The 23,591-nt window shown below is 41.0% G+C and overlaps 1 protein-coding gene across 1 annotated transcript; it reads right to left on the bottom strand.

Annotated features, from left to right (window-relative positions):
* Positions 1-8,029: 8,029 nt before the first annotated feature.
* On the bottom strand, positions 8,030-12,456 carry LOC115527580 (olfactory receptor 7D4-like). Its single transcript, XM_030335312.1, has 2 exons — positions 12,441-12,456; positions 8,030-8,967 (listed from the first exon to the last, which is right to left on the bottom strand). Exons 1-2 carry the CDS (start codon positions 12,454-12,456, stop codon positions 8,030-8,032), a joined length of 954 nt encoding a protein of 317 aa, XP_030191172.1.
* Positions 12,457-23,591: the final 11,135 nt, after the last annotated feature.

Raw genomic sequence — 23,591 nt, 5'->3', positions numbered from 1 at the left:
TCTCAGCATGTGTCTTATCCTTTTCGGTTCATTGCACTGCAAATGCAGCAAATCAAACATGCACAAGACATTCTGGATGTGCAGTCACATGGTAAGGTACCTATATGGATCTCTGGTTTTTGCTTACACAATTTTTCCTTTTAGCATAGCTCTAATAGAATTGGGAGATTATTTTTGGCTCCCCATTTAAATTATAACCTCTGCAGGATTATGTATATATTCATATATCCCTCTCACTTTCCTTTTGCATTACCCAGGACTCTTGGTCATGAGCAGTCTTGTTTCTATCAATGCAAAATAATCATAACTCTATCTTGTTATTTATTGTTTCTATACTTTTCCTGAGATTCCTCCCCCCCCCCGCCCCATCCACCACCAATTTGATGGGAGGTTCTAAACCCTACCTTAAGGACCAAGACGTCTGATACATTTTGGCACCTTAATGCTCTTGGTCAGATTTTTGAGCGAGTAGGATGACTAATTTCTTTTTGAAATTGAAATGGGACACTATTAATATTGAGTTTGAGTCAACAGTTATCAAGTTTCCTGGGACTTCTCTAGGAACATTGGGATGTATGGTTCCCAAGGAATAGATGGGAGAGGAACTACCAGAACAGACGTGATTCCCAATTTTCCTGATAATTCTCCTTCCCATTCCATCTAACTTCTCCCCAGTCATATTACATAACCTGATGCAAAGGGGCAAATATTGTATACTTCCATTTATATAAGGTGCATAAAGTGGTTGAATCCATAGAGACAGAAAGTAGAATGGTGGGAGCTGGGGTCTGGAGGAGCGAGAGACAGGGAGGTAGTGTTTAGTAGGTTCAGAATTTCAGTTTGGGAAGATAGCAAAGTTCTAGAGTTGGATGGTGGTGATGACTGCACAACAGTGTGAATGTACTTCATGCCACTGTACTGAAAACTGCTTAAGATGGTAAATTTTATGTTCTTTTACCACAATTAAAAAAAAGATCTTGTGTCAGGAATAAGGGACATGTTGCTTCAAATGTTGGGTGTTACTCAGCCCTCAGCAATCAACCTCTGTAGGGACCTACTTCAGCAAACTCATGCCTCCTTCTTGGGGCAGCCCACATCCGATGACTGATTAGGTGTGGGGGTGCAAACATTTGGTCCCTTTGCCCTAATTCCAGGCAACTCTAAGAGATCATCTTAGCTCCAGAACTTCCTGCTGGTTGTTGGAGATCTTTGATGGGCTTCATCTTGGCTCGACTTTTTCTAGTTTCCTTCCTTGCTGCAAAGAATTTGCCAAACCACAAGATTGTCCTCACCTCTGACACCAGATGCAAGTCCAGGAGCCCCTAGGTCCACTCTCACATCAGACCAGTTGGATACAAATTTGGGAACTTTTTCACATTCGATACTTTGCTAGAATGATTCAAACCAAGAGGACTGCCTCAGATGCACCAGAATGACTCACAGAGCTCGAGAAGCAGTGTGCTTATGATTGCAGTTTGCTTATAGGAAAGAGACACAAGTTAGAGTCAGCCAAAGAAGGGCATATGGAGGTTCCCATATGCGAAGCTTCTTGTTGTTCTCTTCCCTTGGAGTCCAGACCCATTACTTCCTCCTGGTGACAACATGTGTGACAATACTCAAAGACTATTTCCAATCAGGTAGCTCACCTGAGCTCCATTGTCCAGAATTTTTATTGAGGCTTCATTATATAGACATGAGTAGTTGAATTATGGCCTATCAGGTTGAACCCAATTTCCAACCTCCCTCCTTATATTGGCCTGATATCCCTTTGCCCAACACTCCAACCCTTTAATCACATGGCTGGTCTTTTTGGCAAGGCCAGTTCCCATCCTAAGTCATTTCATTAGCATAAACTATCAGGTGTGGTCCTTCATGAATAACCTGTGGTCTTTCACGAATAACCAATCACTTCTATCATTAGGGAATTTTCAAGCATTTAAAGGTTACCTCCCAGGAGCTGGGACAAAGGCCATCTCTCTTTAGGTGAGGCCAAATTCTTTACTACACATATGCCCTTCCACAGATGTTGATTCTAGGAACATTGCTTGGTAAACATCCTGTGTGCTAATCATTGTCTCAGAGTCGGCTTCAGAAGGAACTCAATATGGGACACTTTGTTACTAATAAAATCTATTTGAGAACATTTTATTTTATTTTTTTCAAGTTTATTTACTTATTTTGAGAGGGGGAAGGTGCAGAGAGAGAGGGGGAGGGAGAAATCCCAAGTGGGCTCTGCATGGTCAGCTGGGAGCCCAAGATAGAGCTCGACACTGGGCTCACATGAACTCACAAATTGTGAGATCATGACCTGAGCCGAGATCAAGAGTTGGTTGCTTAACCGACTGAGCCACCCAGGTGCTCCTTGAAAAAATTTTAAAGGCAGTTCTGAAGTAGTTGAAATATTCTTTGAATTACAAACCTAATGCTGGGCTCATGAAAAGGAAAATTCAAGGGCAAAAGATGAAGAATGGGGGCATTCATTCATTCAATGCTCCCTGGGGGTAGCAGGGAGGTCACCATTCAAATTTTTAACGACTCTGGAAACCCAAACGCAGAGATATTTGATAGAAAAGGAGTGTAGAGTTTTGAGATAATAAGGTAACATACATATCCCCGTGTGTGTTACACTTTTAAAAAGTTTATTTTAAAACATTAAACCCTTGGTGTAAATAAAATATGCATTAAAAATGACAATTTTGGCTGCTACTGCTGCTATTGTAATCCTCAAATTTCTGGAGTCAGTGGTCCAACCGTAAACACTTCCCCCCTACCCAATCCCTTATTTTGTGACAAGTTTTACCACGGCCCCACAGATTCCTCTGTTCATTGGATTTTGAAAGCATTGCTCATGGGGATGACCTCAGTGTTCAACACTGAGGCTATTCCTGCCCTTCTCGGAAGAGTTTTCTGAAGAATTAAGAAACATTCCAACACTGGTCCATTAGTGGAAGTTGCTTTAACTGCATGTTGGCAGACATACTAGTAAGTCTCTTCTTGTTTCCACTGCCAAAATTTACTAGCATCTCGCATCTAGCACATAAAATATAGCTGTTCAGATTTTCAAGTGAGAGACCTATTCCTCCCTTTCAAGTCACTCAGACCCCCCCAAATTTTGTCATTTTAGGTCTTTGTTTTATTTGTCTTCATATCAAAGCAATTAAATGATCTGTATAGCACTGTTTTAGTGATATGATTTGCTTTTCCCATTCTTCCAAAACAATTCATGGTGACATTGTATTATTGCTCTTACAAGAGTGCCCTAATTGGGTGCGCAATAGTCACTTTCTCCCTGTGGACATGGCAGCCAGATTGATTTTTTAGGTGTAGTCAAAACTTGTGACTTCTCTGCTTAAAACCTTCTAGTCACTTTCTGTTACTCTTTGAGTACAATTCGAATCCCTTGCCATGGTCTATAACACCCTTCAGTTAGTCTCTCCTATCCCTTTCCAAGTCCTTCATTGGTCCCTGGACCAGCACCACCAGCTTCACCCGGGAAACTACAAATGCCAACTTTCATACCCTCTCCAGACCTGCTAAATCAGAACCTCTACAGCTGGAACCCAGCCATCTGTATTTTATTTTATTTTATTTATTTATTTATTTTTAAAAATTTTTTTACGTTTGTTTATTGTTGAGACAGAGAGAGACACACCATGAACGGGGGAGGGGCAGAGAGAGAGGGAGACACAGAATCGGAAGCAGGCTTCAGGCTCCGAGCCATCAGCCCAGAGCCCGACGCGGGGCTCGAACTCACGGACCGCGAGATCGTGACCTGGCTGAAGTCGAACGCTTAACCGACTGAGCCACCCAGGCGCCCCAGCCATCTGTATTTTAACAAGCCCACCAGGTGATTCTATTGCACACTAAGTGTGAGAACCATTTGCCTAGACATATTGGATATCTTTTTTATTTTATTTTATTTTTTTAAATTTACATCCAGATTAGTTAGCCTATAGTGCAACAGTGATTTCAGGAGTAGATTCCTTAGTGCCCCTGACCCATTTAGCCCACACCCTCTCCCATACCCCCTCCAGTAACCCTCTGTTTGTTCTCCATATTTATGAGTCTTTTATGTTTTATCCCCCTCCCCTTGTTTATACTATTTTTGTTTCCCTTCCCTCTGTTCACCTGTTTTGTCTCTTAAAGTCCTCATAGGAGTGAAGTCGTATGATATTTGTCTTTCTCTGACTGACTAATTTCACTTAGCATAATACCCTCCAGTTCCATCCACGTAGTTGCAAATGGCAAGATTTCATTCTTTTTGATTGCCGAGTAATACTCCATTGTGTGTATATCTATCTATCTATCTATCTATCTATCTATCTATGTGCCAAATCTTCTTTATCCATTCATCCATCAATGGGCATTTGGGCTCTTTCCATGCTTTGGCTATTGTTGATAGTGCTGCTATAATCATCGGGGTGCATGTGTCCCTTCAAAACAGCACACTTGTATCCCTTGGATAAATGCCTAGTAGTGCAATTTCTGGGTCATAGGGTATTTCTATTTTTAATGTTTTGAGGAACCTCCATACTGTTTTCCAGAGCGGCTGCACCAGCTTGCATTCCCAGACATATTGGATATCTTATATTTCTTTTTTTAATTAAAAAAATGTTTTAATGTTTATTTATTTATTTTTGAAACATACAAGACAGAGCAGGAGCAGGGGAGGAGCAGAGAGAGAGGGAGACACAGAATCTGAAGCAGGCTCTGAATCATCACCACAGAGCCCAACACGGGTCTCAAAGCCACAAACCGTGAGATTATGACTAGAGTCAAAGTTGGGCCCTCAACTGACTAAGCCACCCAGGCACCCCTCTTATTTTTCTTTAAACAGACTATATTCTTTCAGTCTTTAGACCATTACACTTAATTCTCTCTGCCTAAAATTTTCTTCCCTTTTCTTACTCAATTTTCCACTTAAATATCGAAGCTTAAAGGTGTTTTCTCTCTCTGGGGTACCTGGATGGCTCAGTCAGTTAAGTGAAGAAATCTTGATCAGCTTCAGTCATCTTCTCACAGTTCTTGGGTTGGAGCCCCACATCAGGCTCCATGCTGATGGTGAGGAGCCTGCTTGGGATTCTCTCTCTCCCTCTCTGCACCTCCCATGCTTGCGCTCTCTCTCTCTCTCTCTCTCTCTCTCTCAAAGTAATATAAACTTAAAAAAAAAAGATGCCTTCTCTTACACCCATCTAAATTCTCCTGATGTTCTCTCCATCAGGTTAGTCTCTATTCATCTTTTACTACCATTACCTTCTGAGTGAGTTCACATGTTTTGAGTGTCATGGACAGTCTTTGTACCAGGCTACCTCAGATATTTTGTTCGAAATGAAACTGATGCATCAAGAAAGTGGGTTTTGCTCCTCTTCCAGTCTGAAGTCCTTTGTGAGATGCAATATTATTTGCTTAAACAGGCAAGACACTGGGCAATTTCATCAAAAGAGTACTTTGATAGAAATTTGTTAGGAATTTCTAGAGACTTTCTAGAGAAAGTCGTTCGTTGTGTGTCCAAGTAAAATTGCATTGGACATAGTCAAACAGGTAAAGAAGACCTTATTCAAGACTATTACAGTAAGGGATAGAGATTGAACTCAACTCCACAGAACAAAAGACAGGAGGATTTTATTTTTTATTTTTATTTATTTATTTATTTATTTTTTCATATATGAAATTTATTGTCAAATTGGTTTCCATACAACACCCAGTGCTCATCCCAAAAGGTGCCCTCCTCAATACCCATCACCCACCCTCCCCTCCCTCCCACCCCCCATCAACCCTCAGTTTGTTCTCAGTTTTTAACAGTCTCTTATGCTTTGGCTCTCTCCCACTCTAACCTCTTTTTTTTTTTTTCCTTCCCCTCCCCCATGGGTTTCTGTTAAGTTTCTCAGGATCCACATAAGAGTGAAACCATATGGTATCTAAGACAGGAGGATTTTAAAAGCTGGGGTGAGCTTATGGAAAAGGGGTGGAAGATATTGGGGGGAGGTTGGTCGATGTGGCTAGTCTGTGTTTGCTAATTGCTGCTTATTGAACTTAAGTGCCTACCCTCCTATGCAAAGAGGTTGGGAGATAAAGGTGCTAACATTATTGACGATTATATTTCAAAGGGATGGCTCCCAAGTCTTTAAGGAAGACATCCTGGGTTGTAAAATTGATGACAAAGGGGTGGTCAGGCCCTTGCAGTCAGGAAGAAACATGTTTTAAGTTTAGTCAAGCTGCAGGGAATGTTAAGGCAGTCTTAATCAATTGATATCCAAAATTTCTACTCTTGTTCCAAATTTGTAATTCTTGAGTGTTTTAATATGGTTCAGTTAGCTAACCTCCATACCTGGACAGAAATTCTAAAGTACATTTACAAATATCTTGAGTTCTAAACTTAAATGGCAGTAGCCTTAACCATGGGTGATTGAGCAACAAATCCAGAATGGTGACTGGGATCCATGAGCCACAGAGACCTGTGGTGGTGGTAACAGATCATAGATGAGCAGACATCAAGAGTATCAGTTGACTTAGATAACCCAAAATATAAAAAGCAAGTCTGCAATTATCAGATGTCGGCTACCACAATCGAATATCCTGATTCTTTCCCCAGTTTCTAGATGAAATCTGTTTTTAGACACAAAGCCTAAAAGAAATTAAGGGGGAGGTGGGTCCCCTTTTGGAAATCCATAAATAGTTTTTCAAAATGGTGCTATCCCTTGAAGACTCCACTTGATGGAAAGTAGATTCTGTCAGACTCCTTCCATCCTGGAGTGGTCAGCAACTCATCTTTATCAGGACGGATATTTTTGTGTTTATGTTTGCCTTTCCTGTTGCAGTGCCTTGGCAAACACCACCATCCCAAGACTTAACACATTATCCAATTGCTTTATGGTGAAGAAGATATGAAAACAAACATTTATCAGAAGATCCACTGGTCCTAACATACTCTACTTCAGCTGAAGCTGCCCAGAATCACATACCTAGAGAGTAGTGATTCTGTGATTCTGTCCTTACTCTCCTGAATTGTAATCCAGTAATTGACATCATACTTAAAGACATGTTTCCTTTCACACAGATTTTATCACTGTGTGTTCTCCTGTGTTGGGCCCTTGGTAAATTCACCTGCACAACAAGGCAACTAAACCAAATGATGTATCAGAGCCTGATCAATTCTGATACTCTGGACCCAGAAGTTTTTCTACATTTAGTGATATATTTTTATAGCTTATTTTGGAAGTGCACTCAATAAACATTTGGAGAAACATTCAACCTTGCTAATAGCCAAATAATTAATCCATCAGTGAATATTCTGTTTGGACACATAATGTGATCAGAAACTCTGAGATCCTGGATTTATGCTCTATTAGGGCAAAGATTTTTTTCTGTGTGTTTTTTTTTCCTTCAGTGCTGTTTTCCAGACATCTCTTGCAGCCTAGCACACCAAAGGCGCTTAGTTAATAAGAACTAACAATGGTTATTAATAAAATGCACTACTTTTTTTTTTTAATTTTTTTTTTCAACGTTTATTTATTTTTGGGACAGAGAGAGACAGAGCATGAACGGGAGAGGGGCAGAGAGAGAGGGAGACACAGAATCGGAAACAGGCTCCAGGCTCTGAGCCATCAGCCCAGAGCCTGACGCGGGGCTCGAACTCCCGGACCGCGAGATCGTGACCTGGCTGAAGTCGGACGCTTAACCGACTGCGCCACCCAGGCGCCCCTAAAATGCACTACTTTTAATAATTCTCATGCAACTGTTCTGAGCTGGTAGTAGCATAAGTGGCCGCAGGACTGGAAATCCAAGGTGAGGTGCAGTAATAGGAAAGTGAAAGGAAGGGACGCAGAGGGTAGAACTGAGAATAACAGAGGAGTCAACATAAAAGGTTAAAGTACCTAGAAAAAGTACTCGCAAGGCAGCTCTGGGCAACGTCACTTACTTATGGAGGACGGGTGAGAAGCACAACTCAGTGTGATTAGGAGGTAGGATTTCTTTAGCAGCCACCTGCTGCTACCACTGTCAGCTCAAAAACCCAGGACTGGTGTTCCCATCACTGAACACAGAGTGTTATCCTGAGAACTTTTTGTAAAGCCCTCTTGATGTCCCTGTTCCGTAGGCTGTAGATGAAGGGATTCAGCATTGGGGTGACCACGGTGTACATCAATGAGGCAATCATGCCCCTCCAGGAAGATGCATCAGAACTGAGATACACACCAAGCCCTGTCCCATAGAACAAAGAAACCACAGACAAGTGAGATGCACAGGTGGAAAATGTCTTATACTTCCCATTAGCTGATGGGATTCTCAGGATTGAGGAGGCAATTCGGCTATAGGAGAAAAGGATCCCTGAGAAGGGAACAATGCCAAGAAGGCCAGTCACCATGTATTGCAGGATGTGATTGACCAATGTGTCTGAGCAGGCAAGCATGAGGGCCTGAGCAAGTTCACAGTAAAAGTGTGGAATTACCCAGTTGGTGCAGAAGGACAGCCGCAACATTAAGAGACTCTGGATCAGGGAGTATGACAAGCTGATGAACCAGGACACAAGAACCAGGAGGCCACAGAGCCACAGGTTCATGATGACTGTGTAGTGCAAGGGGTGACAGATGGCTACAAACCGGTCATAGGCCATCACAGTGAGGAGAAAAGTGTCCATACCTCCAAAAACCATGAAAAAATACATCTGGGCGATGCAGCCTGCATAGGTGATGGATTTGCTCTGTGTTTGGATGTTCACCAGCATCTTAGGGACGGTGGTAGAGGTGAAGCAGATGTCAGCAAAGGACAAGTTGGAGAGGAAGAAGTACATGGGGGTGTGGAGGTAAGAGTCAGAGCTGACAGCCAGGATGATGAGCAGATTCCCGAGCACGGTGACCAGGTACATGGACAGGAATAGCCCAAATAGAATGGGTTGATGCTCTGAGTCTTGGGAAAATCCCAGGAGTAAAAATTCTGAAACACTCGTTTGATTTCTTGGTTCCATATTGTCATCACATCAGCTAGATGATTGAAGAAGGGAATGCACATGAAATAGACACTATAAAAACTCTAGAGTCTGCTTTTTTATTTCTTGAAATGAAGCATTGGACATAAAAGCCTTAACATTACAGAATTTAGATATCCTATATTCTGTTTTATGTGCAACATTTAATAATGTTGATCAATCCCTGTCCATTGGCCTTTGGGGCCCTCATTTATCCTCTTTATTTAGAATCACCAAATCCAAAAAGTTAAGAACAACTTTGGACATTAGCCATAACATGATCCAAACTCATTCTAACACAAATGAGCAACATGAGGTCTGGTGAACCGCAGTAACTTAATGTGGATTATCTGCCTTGTGTGGGACTCAAAAAAGGGGCAGATAACTATGTCTCAGAGGTGAGAAAATTTGAGGGTATCTCACGTGTCTGGACAGACTATTGCAGGATGAGTAGAATGTAGGTTTACTCCTCAAGAAGAAAAAAAAGGAAGAAAAAGAAAATGTTTTCACAAAATGATAAATCACATGAACAGATTCTTAATGCTTAGTGTACCAGGGGCCATCAACATCCTGCAGGAACAGGGCCAGATGCTTCCTGGACATTTGTTGCTTGACAAAATGCTCTTCATCCAGATGGTATACGTTCGAGGAAAAATGCATATTAACATTTGCACTATTTCAGTACCATTAGATACTACAAAGGTCACAAGTAGAATTTTAGTCATATCCTCTATGGTGCTCATGAAATACCCGAGGAAGCATAGAAACTGCTCCAGGATGTTGACATAAGAGCCCAAAAAAATGAGAGTCAGATGTGGCACTCATATTCAGGTGATGATTCAATGAGGCTGGGAAGAAGAGGAGCCCACCTACTCTCCTACTCTCTTTGTTTCAGGTCCTGAGGGTCCTGTACCCAGATATAGAGGAAGGGGTCCTATAACCCAGGATGCTGAACAGCATAAAATCATAAAATGATCTTCAGTGTTGTATTTTGTCTCATTAGAAGTATTTTTGCACAACTACTATTCTGTAATGCCCCTAACTACAAAGGGAAAAAGCCACCATTGACTGTCATCCCTGTCAGTCCTCTTAGGTATAAAAACCAAAGTAGCAGGGAAGGGGTGGCTGAAATAGGTGAAGGTGGTCAAAAGGTACTAACTTCCAGTTATAAAACAAATAAACCATGAGGTATAATGTGCAGTATGAATACAGTTAATAATATTATATGGTATATTTGAGAGTTGCTAAGAAAATAGACCTTATAGGGGCACCTGGGTGGCTCAGTCGGATAAATGTCTGACTTCAGCTCAGGTCATGATCTCGCAGTTTATGAGTTCCAGTCCTGTATCTGGCTCTGTACTGACAGCTCGGAGCCTGGAGCCTGCTTCAGATTCTCTGTCTCCCTCTCTCTCTGCTCCTCCCTCACTAGTGCACTGTTTCTCAAAAATAAATAAAAAATATTTAAAAAAGAAGAAAATAGATCATATAATTTCTCATCACCAGAAAAAAATTTTTATAACTATGTGTGGTGGCAGATGTTAACTAGACCTATTGTGGTAATATGTCAAATATTATATGTGCAATGTGATGAATCATTATGTCATATACCTTAAGCTAATATAATAGTACATACCAATTTTACCTAAAAAAAACAAACAAACACTAAAACCCCAAAGCAAAGACGGTCTCTGGAATGGTAAAGATGGTCACGTTGTAGGCAAATTGTTTAAGTATGAATGAACGTCTTTGTTCTGACCCTTGGTAGGTGGGCAGTTTGCAATCACCTCTGGTGGCTTCTGGTCAGGTGAGAGGTATTCTAAACAGAAGGTCATGACTCATCTTTAAAGCATGATAGTTTGTAAAAATTTTCCTTGACTTTTAATAGATGTAGCTTGCTCTCTTGCATTCTGATCTGTTTTGAGCAGAATATCAGAGTACACAGGAAATGCCCACAATTCTGGATATTCCCTGGGTGCTATGTGTCAACATCATCAACTGCATTAGAATTCAGTAAAGCCATTTCTTAGAGGGACTGGATTATGATTCAAGCGGGTCATGAAATGATGAATTATCACATTCATCTTAAGAAAGAGTTTCTTATAGATTAGAAACATTTTATCTTATGGCACAAAAACAGACACAAAGACTAGTGGAATAGAATAGAGACTCCAGAATTGGACCCACAAAAGTATGGGCAACTAATCTTTGACAAAGCAGGAAAGACTATCCAGTAGAAAAAAGACAGCCTGTAACAAATGGTGCTGGTAGAACTGGACAGCAACATACAGAAGAATGAAACTAGACCACTTTCTTACACCATTCACAAAAATAAACTCAAAATGGGTAAAGGAGCTGAATGTGAGACAGGAAACCATCATAACCCAAGAGGAGAAAGCAGGAAGAAACCACTCTGGCCTCAGCTGCAGCAATTTCTTACTTGACACATCTCCAAAGGCAAGGGAATTAAAAGCAAAAATGAACTATTGGGACCTCATCAAGATAAAAAGCTTCTGCACTACAAAGGAAACAATCAACAAAACTAAAAGGCAACCAACGGAATGGGAAAAGATATTTGCAAATGACATATCAGACAAAGGGCTAGTATCCAAAATCTATAAAGAACTCACCAAACTCCACACCCAAAAAACAAATAATCCAGTGAAGAAATGGACAGAAGACGTGAATAGGCACTTCTCTAAAGAAGACATCCAGATGGCCAACAGGCACATGAAAAGATGCTCAACGTCACTCCTCATCAGGAAAATACAAATCAAAACCACACTGAGATATTATCTCATGCCAGTCAGAGTGGCTAAAATGAACAAATCAGGAGACTATAGATGCTGGAGAGGATGTGGAGAAACGGGAACCCTCTTGTACTGTTGGTGGGAATGCAAACTGGTGCAGCCACTCTGGAAAACAATGTGGAGGTTCCTCAAAAATTTAAAAATAGATCTACCCTATTACCCAGAAATAGCACTGGTAGGAATTTACCCAAGGGATATAGGAGTGCTGATGCATAGGGGCACTTGTACCCCAATGTTTATAGCAGCACTTTCAACAATAGCCAAAAGATGGAAAGATCCTAAATGTCCATCAACTGATGAATGGATAAAGAAATTGGGTTTATATTCACAATGGAATACTACTTGGCAACGAGAAAGAATGAAATCTGGCCTTTTGTAGCAACAAAAGAATGGATGGAAATGGAGAGTGTTATGCTAAGTGAAATAAGTCATACAGAGAAAGATACCATATGTTTTCACTCTTATGTGGATCCTAAGAAACTTAACAGAAGGCCATGGGGGAGGGGAGGGAAAAAAAAGTTAGAGAGGGAGGGAGCCAAACCATAAGAGACTCTTCAAAACTGAGACTAAACTGAAGGTTGATGGGGGGTGGGAGGGAGGGAAGGGTGGGTGATGGGCATTGAGGAGGGCACCTGTTGGGATGAGCACTGGGTGTTTTACGTAAACCAATTTGACAATAAATTTCATATTAAAAAAATAAAGATTTATGATCAGCAAAAAGAAAGAAAGGAAGAAACATTTTATCTTAGGACGAGAGCTTAGAAATTAGAGGTGAAAGATACAACCATTTGTCATTTATACTTTCCCCTTTATTCATGCACCAAATACATGTTGGTCTTCTGTTTCTATTCTGTTTCTAGGATCTAGTGTTAGTGGGCAATTTTGTTGAGCCAGGCAGGGTGTAGAGAAGAATGGAACTAGGCTGTTAGTCACTGAAAAAGTCCTGGAAGTCATTCTGCAAGAAGGATTACTTTGGGACAGGCTAAGTGTTAGCTGTTGGGGGTACAAAGATTAATGGTGTGGTTTTGTCTTGAGGGAGCCTACCTTTCAGGGGTAGTGGTGGATATAGAAACCAGTCATCATAATACAGTGACTTAAAAGCTAAGGTAAATGCAGTCTTCAGAGTGAAGTAGAGAAAGGAACCACAAATACAGCCTGAAGTGATGCAGTCAAGGAAGGATTCCTGGAGGAACAGATCCGTGGGCAAGGAGTTGTCTAGGTTGATGATTGAGCATGGGCTTTTCTGGCAGAGAAGGCAGCAAGGAAAAAGGCCCATAAGCAAAAAGCTGCATGGGACAGTGTGCTCTTAGCAATTTGTTGCAACACAAAGTGGGACATGGAAATGGTGAAGAATGAGGTTGATGAGATGAGCGGGGGCCACATCTCTGGGAACCTTGAAAAAAACAATGGATAAAAGGATAGGGGCTATGTAAGGACTGTGACTGAAGGAGTAACATGATCCATATCATGATTTTCCCTGGTGTCTGGAGTGAAAGATAGATTTAAGGCAGGCAAATTAGGGTCAAAGGGAATGGGGTTGGGAATACTCACATCATTAAAGTTGAAGGGACCACGTCACCAATTTTAGGGAAGAGGAACAAAGATGAAGAGGTGAATAAATTGTTCCCATGTCTTACTAATGATTCCGTGTTTCTAGATAAGGGTGAGACTTGACACCCAAGAGGAATCAAGTGCAACTATGAGGAAGGGATATGTGAAATCAGTGTCTTCCAGAATGTTTCCAGAGCTGAAGGGGAGGGTGTCAAGAGGGGACTGGACATTGGACCTTCCTGTGTGCTTTGCTCTTCCTCCCACATCCATCCTGCCCACGTCTTTATACACTGCAGCCCTAGATACCAGGGAACACAGACTCTTCACTCTTGAATATCTCTATGAGGACCACAGACGAAGGTGAAGAAGGAAGAGGAGGGACAGGTCCTTACGGAGAAACAGGGTATGTTCCCCAGCAAATGAAGGTGGTAAAGAAGGATTCAGAAAGGATTTATCTGGTCTGAGTGAAGGTGAAGTCTCTGGAGTTTTGGGGCCAGGCGATAGGAGTAAAGAATAAGAGAAGATCCATATTGCATAGTCAAAGGCCTAATAATCTATCAGTGCCTGGGGGCATCCATTTGTGCACTTCCAACTGGTAACTGTGCCATTACACGGTGTGGTCCTGGATAGTGCTATGGTATCCAAGAGCAGACTGGGTGCTTAACTCTTCCTCCTCAACCCTATAATCTCCATCAACCATCCACCCAAATAACATGCAAGCAAAGTAAAAGCTCACTAACAATGGTAGGGTAGCCATTCACCCTCCCAAAAAATTGGCCCCTAGAGCTCCTCCTGCATGGATACCATGGGGGTGTCCCTGCCACATGCTTAATAGTAGTCAATGCTCTTTCTACCCAACCACCTCTTTTCTCTATTTCCCACAACACTTACTGGGCTATGCATGCTTGGCAATGTGGGCTCACCACTGGGACCGACTCCCCTGCATCTTGTTCTCTCATGGAGGGTGGGCAATGAAGAAACATTTGTTTCCCCAAAGAGAAGGGATACAGAGCCAGGCATGTAATGCAGGGTGTGTCTGATTTTTCCTGGCAAAGGCATGGGTATCTTGGGAGTGATACATGGGCCTTGGTGACTATAAGTTGATATGTTACAGGTTTGGTGGCCCTGGGGACTGAATCCCCTGTGAAGCTTGTTAGACAAATTGATCAATGGATTTTCCATTCCCCGATCAATTTGACTCCTGATAGGCAGGGACCACACAGGAAAGGGTCTCTGACCTGCCAATTCCTTATCCCTAGGAGAGTAACAGTGGGGCCAGCTGTGACACCTCTCTTCTGGGTCCCTTTTCTCTGGAAAGAATTTTTCCAGTGTTTCTTAGATCTCCTCCTGAAGACAACTGACTTGTAGTATTCACATCAGGCAGATGGCTGAGTAATGAAGGATCCCAGGAGTCACTTGGGTAATGGTTCTCAAACTTCTGGCCTGTGCCAGGATGACCTTGAATATTTGTTTAACTAGATTTATTTTTAAGTTATTTTATTTTTTAAGTTTATTTATTTATTCTGAGAGACACAGAGAGAGAGAGAACAAGAAGAGGAGGGGCAGAGAGAAGGAGAGACAGAATCCCAACTAGGCTCTACACTATTAGCACAGAGCCCATTGTGGGGCTTGAACTCACGAACTGCAAGATCATGACCTGAACTGAGATCGAGAGTCAGACTCTTAAATGACTGTGCCACCCAGGTGCCCCTTTTATTTAAATATTTTTCTGAGTTCCATCTCCAAGTTTCTGTCTCAATGTGTCTGGTTTTGGGCCTGATAATTTGGATTTTTCACAACCTCTAAATTTTGTTGGTCTCTAGAACACTATTTTGAGAATAGTTGCCCTAGGGTAGTTTCAAAATGTAAGCTTTATCAAAAGTATCACCTTGGGCTCTTGTTAATGTATAGCTTTCCACCTTATTCCAGACATACATAGTCAATATCTCCAGGGGAAGAGGCTGAGAATGTACTTTGAAAAAAATTTACAACAATTTTACTTTACTTTATTTTTATTTATATTTTATTGTAGAGATAGATACAAATATATAGGTACAGATAGATATATATCTCCACAATATGTATATAATAACATTTTCCATTTTAAGAATTTTTAAGTGTGCAAGTCTGTAGCATTAAGAACATTCACAATGTTGTACAACCATCACCACTATCCATTTCCAGAACTTTACCATCATTTCCAATAGCACACTGTCCCCGTTAAACAAATTCCACATTCCCCCTCTCCCAACCATTGAAAACCCCTATTCTACTTTCTGTCTCTATGACTTTGCCCGTTCTAGGTACCTCATATAAGTGGACTCATAAAGTGCTTATCCTTTTGTGTCTGACTTATCTCACTTAGCATGAAAAATCGAGATTTGTTTTACATAACATTTCAGTATCATTAAATAATAAAGAGAATGGTTGAGATTTTTTTATAAGTGGACTCATAAAGTGCTTATCCTTTTGTGTCTGACTTATCTCACTTAGCATGTTTTCAAGATTCAACCATGTTGCACCATGTATCAGAATTTCATTCCTAAAGGCTGAATAATATTTCATTGTATGTATATATCCAATTTTGTTTATCTATTCATCTGTTTTCATCCTTTGGCTATTGTGATTAATGCTGGGATGAACTTCAGCAAGAATCTATTTGAGTTTCTGCCTTAAATTTTAGGGGGCATATACCTGGAATTGATGGACCTTAAGAATTTACTATTTTTTAAATGTATTTCTTTATTTTGAAAGAGAGAGAGAGAGAGAGCATGAATGGGGGAGGAACAGAGAGAGAGGGGGAGAGACAGAATCCCAAGTGGGATGTACACTGTCAGCATAAAGCCCAACATGGGACTCGAACCCGTGAACCACAAGATCATGACCTGAGCAGAAATCAAGAGCCTTAAGTGACTGAGCCACCCAGGTGTCTTGAGTTTTATTTCTTTTCTGCAGAATTCTATTTTATTTCTATTGGAAATTCCAACATTGCACCCAGACATTGGAATACACAGGATAAAAAAGATAAATGAAGCATAAGCTCCCCCCAAAATTTAGAAGGGGAGGGGATTCAAAGTTCAGGTGGATGTTTTTAAGAGGCAGCCATTCATAAAATAATCATACAAATAACTATTTAATAACACTAGTGGTGAATGTGAATGTGGTGGATGGCAGAGTGTCCATGAGAACATATATCTGGTGGAGACGGTGTACCTGAGAACTAAGGGTTGTGGGCAGGATTCAGCCAGGCAACAGCTTGTCTAACTCCTGACATTCACAGCAGAATCTTCTCATTCTTCCCTTACAAGTAGTTGGTCTGTACCACCATCCCTGCAGACCCATGATCGCCAGACCAGTACATTTCACCTCCAAGATAATAGTGCCTATGGGGTGCTCTGCAGGCCCTTCAACATCTTCCCAAGATATTTTCTTCTCCCTAAAATGTTGCTTTTCTCTTATCCCATCTCTTTGAAAGCTAACAGCATCAACTTCTGCACTCAGGGAATGGTTTTGCTCCAGTGTTCTCCATGGGGCTGATTTTGACCCTTCTGGAACAATTTCTGGTTATCCCAACACAGTGCTGGCATCTCATGGCTGAAGGCCAGGGATGCTGTTAAACATCATGTGATATACAGAACAGTCCCCTGTGGCAAATAATCAGACCAAAAATGTCAATATTGTGGAGACTGAGAAACCCTGGTCTAGACAAGTGTTGAGAAGTAATATTAAAATTTTTATCTAAAAAAATCTCAACCATTCTCTTTATTATTATAATGATATTGAAATGTTATGTAAAACAAATCTCGATTTTTCATTTTTGTCTTAGGCTGCTTGACGTTTTGCATTGTGGTTAGATTTAAATGACATAAGATGTACCATTTTGATTATCTTCAAGTGTACATTCTGTGCACTTGGCATCCATATCTCTCCAGAATGTTTTCATCCTCCCAAATTGAAACTCTGTCCCCGTTGACACTAGCCCTCTATCTCCTCCCTTCTTCCAGCCCCTGGCAACCACCATTTTACTTTGTGTCTCTGTGAGTTTGACTCCTCTTGGTACCTCATATGAGTAGAATCAAATGTATCCATTCGCAACGTCTCCATTTTGAAATTCTCAACTTCAAAAACTTGAACTTCTGACGTCCACTTTTCTTCCAAATATGCTCCATCCACAGCCCTCCCTGTCTCGATGGATACACTTCCGTTCTTTCATTGTTCAGGCCCCAAACCCTGAAACCCATCTTGGCTCCTCTTTATCTCATCCCTGTATCCTGACTGACAACAAATCATCTTGGCTCTTCCTTCTAATCATAGTTCCAGGGAGCACTTCTCAACACACTGTCACCTCCCTGCTCCTAGCTAACTATACATATTTCACCTGGTTTACTGCAGTCATCTCCAAGCAGACTTTCTCACACCCTGCAATCCACTCTCAACCAGGCAGCTGGAATGATCTGTGAAATCATGTCATATAGTGTCCTTTGTCTGCCCCAAACCCTGCTATGACTCCTCACATTGAATAGGGAAAGGGTTACGATAGGCATGGAGAGATAAGGGACCGTCAGGGAGGCAGGATGCAGCTACAAATGGGAGGCTGAAGAAGCAGCAGTGGCAGTGAAGTTCAGGGGGAAGAAAGAGGATAAGGTAAACTTGTTCCAGAACTGCCCAGGCTAGGCGGCATGCGTGGATTCTCACAAACTTTCTGATAAGGTCCCAATAAAAATCCAGGGACAGAAATCCTCAGTGGCAACCCAATTGGGACCCCACACTTTCTCTCAGTAAATTCTATCACTTTGCTCTGTTGTCCACAGATTCATTCTTCGACTCCGTGAGACAAGGACCAGCGTCTCTCCCACCCTCCTGTAACAACATCACTCAGAACGAATAAAGGCAAAAGTCCTTGAAAGGCAGGGAAAGCCTCAGCTAATCAGCCCTGGATACCTGTCCTTCTCTTGCACTATGGCTCCATCACTCCTTCAGCCACGTCCTCCCCAGGCAACCTCCCACCTTAAGGGCTTTGTATTAACCTTTCCATCTGTTTGGGGCATGTTTCCACAAGACGTGCATTCACCTTCTTCACAATGTAACGTACTCAATGAGGTTTATTAAGAACACGGTTTTTATTGTGACAAGCCGTTCTCCCCATACACCTGTACCTGTTTATCCTTGTGGTAGTTGAGCCTAAAATATGACTGACACAGTAAAAAATCAGTAAACAAATAAATGTTCTAAAGGGGCTCCTAGTAACATTTTTTCCTGACCCCAGTTGATTGGCCCAAGGTGGAAAGAGAACATATTTGTGCAGATTAGAATTGTTTCCTGGGATTTTCTTTCTTTCTTTTTTTTTTTTTTTTTTTTTTTTTTGCATCTGAGTAACCAAGTAATTCCAGTTCTGAAAAATGCAGCTATGAGGTGTGAGAGGTGAGAACTGCTGATCTCCATGTCTGTTTCCACTTGAAAGTAGCCAGTTTGAGAAAATAAAGCCGATAGTCTGAAAGGAAATCCTCATGGTGTTTGAGCCCCAGTGTTTAGTTGTACCAGTGCCCAATTGACCCGCCTCTCAGCTATGTTCAGATGAATCAGAGAATTCTCTTCCGTAACTTGTGGCCCAAGCACACCTGTCTAGTGCAGCCTTATCTTTACATGAGACAGGATCATGAGGTGATAATCTCCACTGAAAATCAGCAAAGAGTGCTGTGACAGACCCTCCACCTTCCAGCTCAAGGCCTTATCAAGCAGTCATTGCCAAATTGTAACTCAACACATCTCCTGTGGTAAGCTGAATAATAGCCTCCCAAAGATGTCCATGTACTATTCTGCAGAAGCTGTGAATGTGCTACTTTAGATGGAAAAAGGCACTTTGGGAGTGTCATTTAGTTAAGGATCTTGAGATAGGAAATGTACTCCGAATTATCTGGGTCGGCACGATGTAATCCTCAAGGTCCTAGGAAGAGCAAGCAGGAGGGCTAGAGGGAGATTTCAAGATGTCATACTTTGTACTTTGAAACTGGAAGTAGGATCCATGAGCCAACGAATGCAGGGGGGCTCTAAAATTTAGAAAGGCAAGGAAAAGGACTTTCTCAGGCACCTCCAAAAGGAAAGCAATCCTGATGATACATTTTAGACTTTTGACCTCCAGAATGTAAAATAATAAATTGTGTCATTTGAAACTACTAGACTTATGGCAACGCAAAACAGATTCAATAGGAAATTAATATACCTCTCTTCCAAAATTTGCCTATCTTATTGCCACTGGCTAGGTCAGGTACCCATTATGTCTCTCCTTGACTGTTTCAACTGTCTCCTAACTGATCCCTATGGCTCCAATTCTCCCACTCAGAGTAATCCTAAGGTCCTCATTTGATACCTTTGAATACAGCATGTTTTGGTTCTCAAATGATTACAAAATCTTTAGTATGTCAAGTTTGACTCTCAATGGTCTGTCTTCCATCTACATTTACAGGCTTATTACTTTCTTTTTTCTTTTTTAAAAATTATTTACTTATTTATTTTTGGAGAGAGACAACATAAGTGGTAGAGTGAAAGAGAAGGAATCTTTTTTTTCTTATGTTTGTAAGATAATTTTTTTTTTAATTTACATCCAAGTTAGTATATAGTACAACGATTTCAGGAGTAGATTCCTTAATGCCCCTTACCCATTTAGCCAATCCCCCCTCCCACAACCTCTCCAGCAACCCTCTGTGTGTTCTCCATATTTAAGAGCTCTTATGTTTTGTCCCCCTCCCTGTTTTTATATTACTTTTGCTTCCCTTCCCTTATGTTCATCTGTTTTGTATCTTAAAGTCCTCATATGAGTGAAGTCATATATTTGTCTTTCTCTGACTAATTTCACTTAGCATAATACCCTCTAGTTCCATCCATGGAGTTGCATATGGCAAGATTCCATTCTTTTTGATTGCCGAGTAATACTCCATTGCATATATATACCACATCTTATCCATTCATCCATCGATGGACATTTGGGCTCTTTCCATACTTTGGTTATTGTTGATAGTGCTGGTATAAACATTGGGTTGCATGTGCCCCTTCAAAACAGCACTACTGTATCCCGTTGGATAAATAGTGCAATTGCTGGGTCATAGGGTAGTTCTATTTTTAATTTTTTGAGGAACCTCCAGACTGTTTTCCAGAGTGGCTGCACCCGTTTGCATTCCCACCAGTAGAGCAAAAAATACCCTCTTTCTCCGCATCCTCGCCAACCTCTGTTGTTGCCTGAGTTGTTAATGTAAGCCATTCTGACAGGTATGAGGTGGTATCTCATTTGTGGTTTTGATTTGTATTTCCCTGATGATGAGTGACATTGAACATGTTTTCACGTGTCTGTTAGCCATCTGGATGTCTTCTTTCAAAAAGTGTCTGTTCACTGGGGCACCTGGGTGGCTCAGTTGGTTGAGCGTCTGACTTCGGCTCAGGTCACGATCTCACGGTCTGTGAGTTCGAGCCCCGCGTCGGGCTCTGGGCTGATGGCTCAGAGCTTGGAGCCTGCTTCCGATTCTGTGTCTCCCTCTCTCTCTGCCCCTTCCCTGTTCATGCTCTGTCTCTCTCTGTCTCAAAAATAAATAAATGTTAAAAAAAAAAATTAAAAAAAAAAAAACCAAAAAGTGTCTGTTCATGTCTTTTGCCCGTTTCTTCACTGGATTAGTTGTTTTTTGGGTGTTGAGTTTGATAAGTTCTTTATAGATTTTGGATACTAACCCTTTATCTAATATGTCGTTTGCAAATATCTTTTCCCATTCCATCGGTTGCCTTTTAGTTTTGCTGATTGTTTCCTTCACTGTGCAGAAGCTTTTTATCTTGATGAGGTCCCAATAGTTCATTTTTGCTTTTGTTTCCTTTGCCTCTGGAGATATATTGAGTAAGAAGTTGCTGCGGCCAAGGTCAAAGAGATTTTTACCTGCTTTCTCCTCTAGGATTTTGATGGCTTCCTGTCTTAGATTTAGGTCTTTCATCCATTTTGAGTTTATTTTTGTGTCTGGTGTAAGAAAGTGGTCCAAGTTCATTTTTCTGCATGTTGCTGTCCAGTTTTCCCAGTGCCACTTGCTGAAGAGACTGTCTTTATTCCATTGGATATTCTTCCCTGCTTTGTCAAAGATTAGTTGGCCATACATTTGAGGGTCCATTTCTCTATTCTGTTCCATTGATCTGAGGGTCTCTTCTTGTGCCAGTACCATACTGTCTTGATGATTACAGCTTTGTAATACATCCTGAAGTCTGGGATTGTGATGCCTCCAGCTTTGGTTTTCTTTTTCAGGATTGCTTTGGCTATTTGGGGTCTTTTGTGGTTCCCTACAAATTTTAGGATTGTTTGTTCTAGCTCTGTGAAGAATGCTGGTGTTATTTTGATGCTTATTGTGTGGAATATGTAGATTGCTTTGAGTAGTATCAACATTTTAACAATATTTGTTTTCCTATCCAGGAGCATGGAATATTTTTCCTTTTTTTTTTTTTTTTTTTTTTGGTGTCTTCTTCAATTTCTTTCATAAACTTTCTATAGTTTTCAGTGTAGAGATTTTTCACCTCTTTGGTTAGATTTATTCCTAGGTATTTTATTGTTTTTGGTGGAAAGAGAGAGAATCTTAAGTAGGGTCTAGACCTACCAGGGGTTTGATTCCAACACCTGAGATGATGACACTGAGGTCATGATCTGAGCTGAAATCAAGAGTCAGATGCTTAACTGAGTAAGCCACCCAGGCACCCCCAGGCTTATTCCCAATAACTCAGCCATTAAATTCTATATATACTCCTAAAATACTTCATTCTTGCATGTCTGTTAAATGTCACCCAAGCCTATTATCCAGTTAAATTTCTACTCGTTATTCATCACGTAAGCATATATTTTCCTATAGAAGTTTTCCCTGAATACAAAGTGTTGCCAAATTGTGGAAAAACTGGACCTTCATGCATTCCTGGTGGGAATGTACATTGGGCAGTCACTTGGGAAAACAGTTTGGCAGTTGCTTAAAAGCTTAAAGATAAACTTACCATATGACCCAGGAATTCCAACCCTAGGTATCTACCCAAGAGAAATAAAAACACACGTTGGCACAAACGCATGTGCTCAAGTACCCACAGCAGCATTATTTATAATGACACGAAACTGGAAATGTCCAAATGTGTGCCAACGGACAAGTAGATTAAAAAATTAGTACATCCACACATTTGAATACTGTTCTGCAATTAAAAGAAACAAAACGTTGATACATAGTTCCACATGGATGACTCTGAAAAAACATACGCTGTGTAGAAGACCAATACAAAAGACTACACGTTGTATGATTGCATCTATATAAGATATCTAGTAAAGCAAATTAATAGAGAGAGTGATAAGTGATTTCCTAGGATTGAGGTGGGAGTCAATAGTAACTGCAAATGGGCACAAGGGAATGTTATGAGGTAACGGAAATATTCTAAAAGTAGATTACAGTAATAATCACATAATTCTACAAATTTACTAAAATCATTGAATTTACATTATCATTGGGTAAATTTTGTATATGTAAATCATGCCTCAAAAATTATTTTTAAAAAGTTGAAAGAGTTTTCTTGGAATTATTCAGGATGGTTTCAAAACTTTTACTTTTGTTTTCAAAACGATCTATGACACACCACATTATGCCCACCACTGTGTGTTGCAACCATTTGGACCCCTCCTCGATTTGGACACAGTAGCCAATAAATTCACATTGGTGTTGGGGCGCCTGGGTGGCGCAGTCGGTTAAGCGTCCGACTTCAGCCAGGTCACGATCTCGCGGTCCGTGAGTTCGAGCCCCGCGTCAGGCTCTGGGCTGACGGCTCGGAGCCTGGAGCCTGTTTCCGATTCTGTGTCTCCCTCTCTCTCTGCCCCTCCCCCATTCATGCTCTGTCTCTCTCTGTCCCAAAAATAAATAAACGTTAAATTCACATTGGTGTCAACTTAATGGAATCAAAGTGAATTGGAGCTACATCAAATAAGCCTTTCCTCTCTAACAGATTATAATTTTAGAGTAATTTTGCAGTCCTATGTTCCCAATGATTAGTTTCCTTTTTTTCTCTCCAGAAGTTTGAACTCCTTTCATGATATGGTGTTGTACATTATAGCTTTACCACCTGTCTTAGCTTGGATTCTCAGAGAAGCAGATGCTTAGCCAAGGGTTTATGTGCAAGCACTTTATTGGAAAGAACAAGGAACATGGAACATGGGTGAGATGAGAAGTGATACATGGAAGAAAATACATTAGGGGCGCCTGGGTGGCTCAGTTGGTTGAGTGTCT

The sequence above is a fragment of the Lynx canadensis genome, chromosome A2, assembly GCF_007474595.2.
Source record: "Lynx canadensis isolate LIC74 chromosome A2, mLynCan4.pri.v2, whole genome shotgun sequence".
Lineage (NCBI taxonomy): Eukaryota > Metazoa > Chordata > Mammalia > Carnivora > Felidae > Lynx > Lynx canadensis.
Note: the sequence above shows the minus strand (reverse complement) of the source record. Positions and strands in the feature narration are given on the sequence as shown.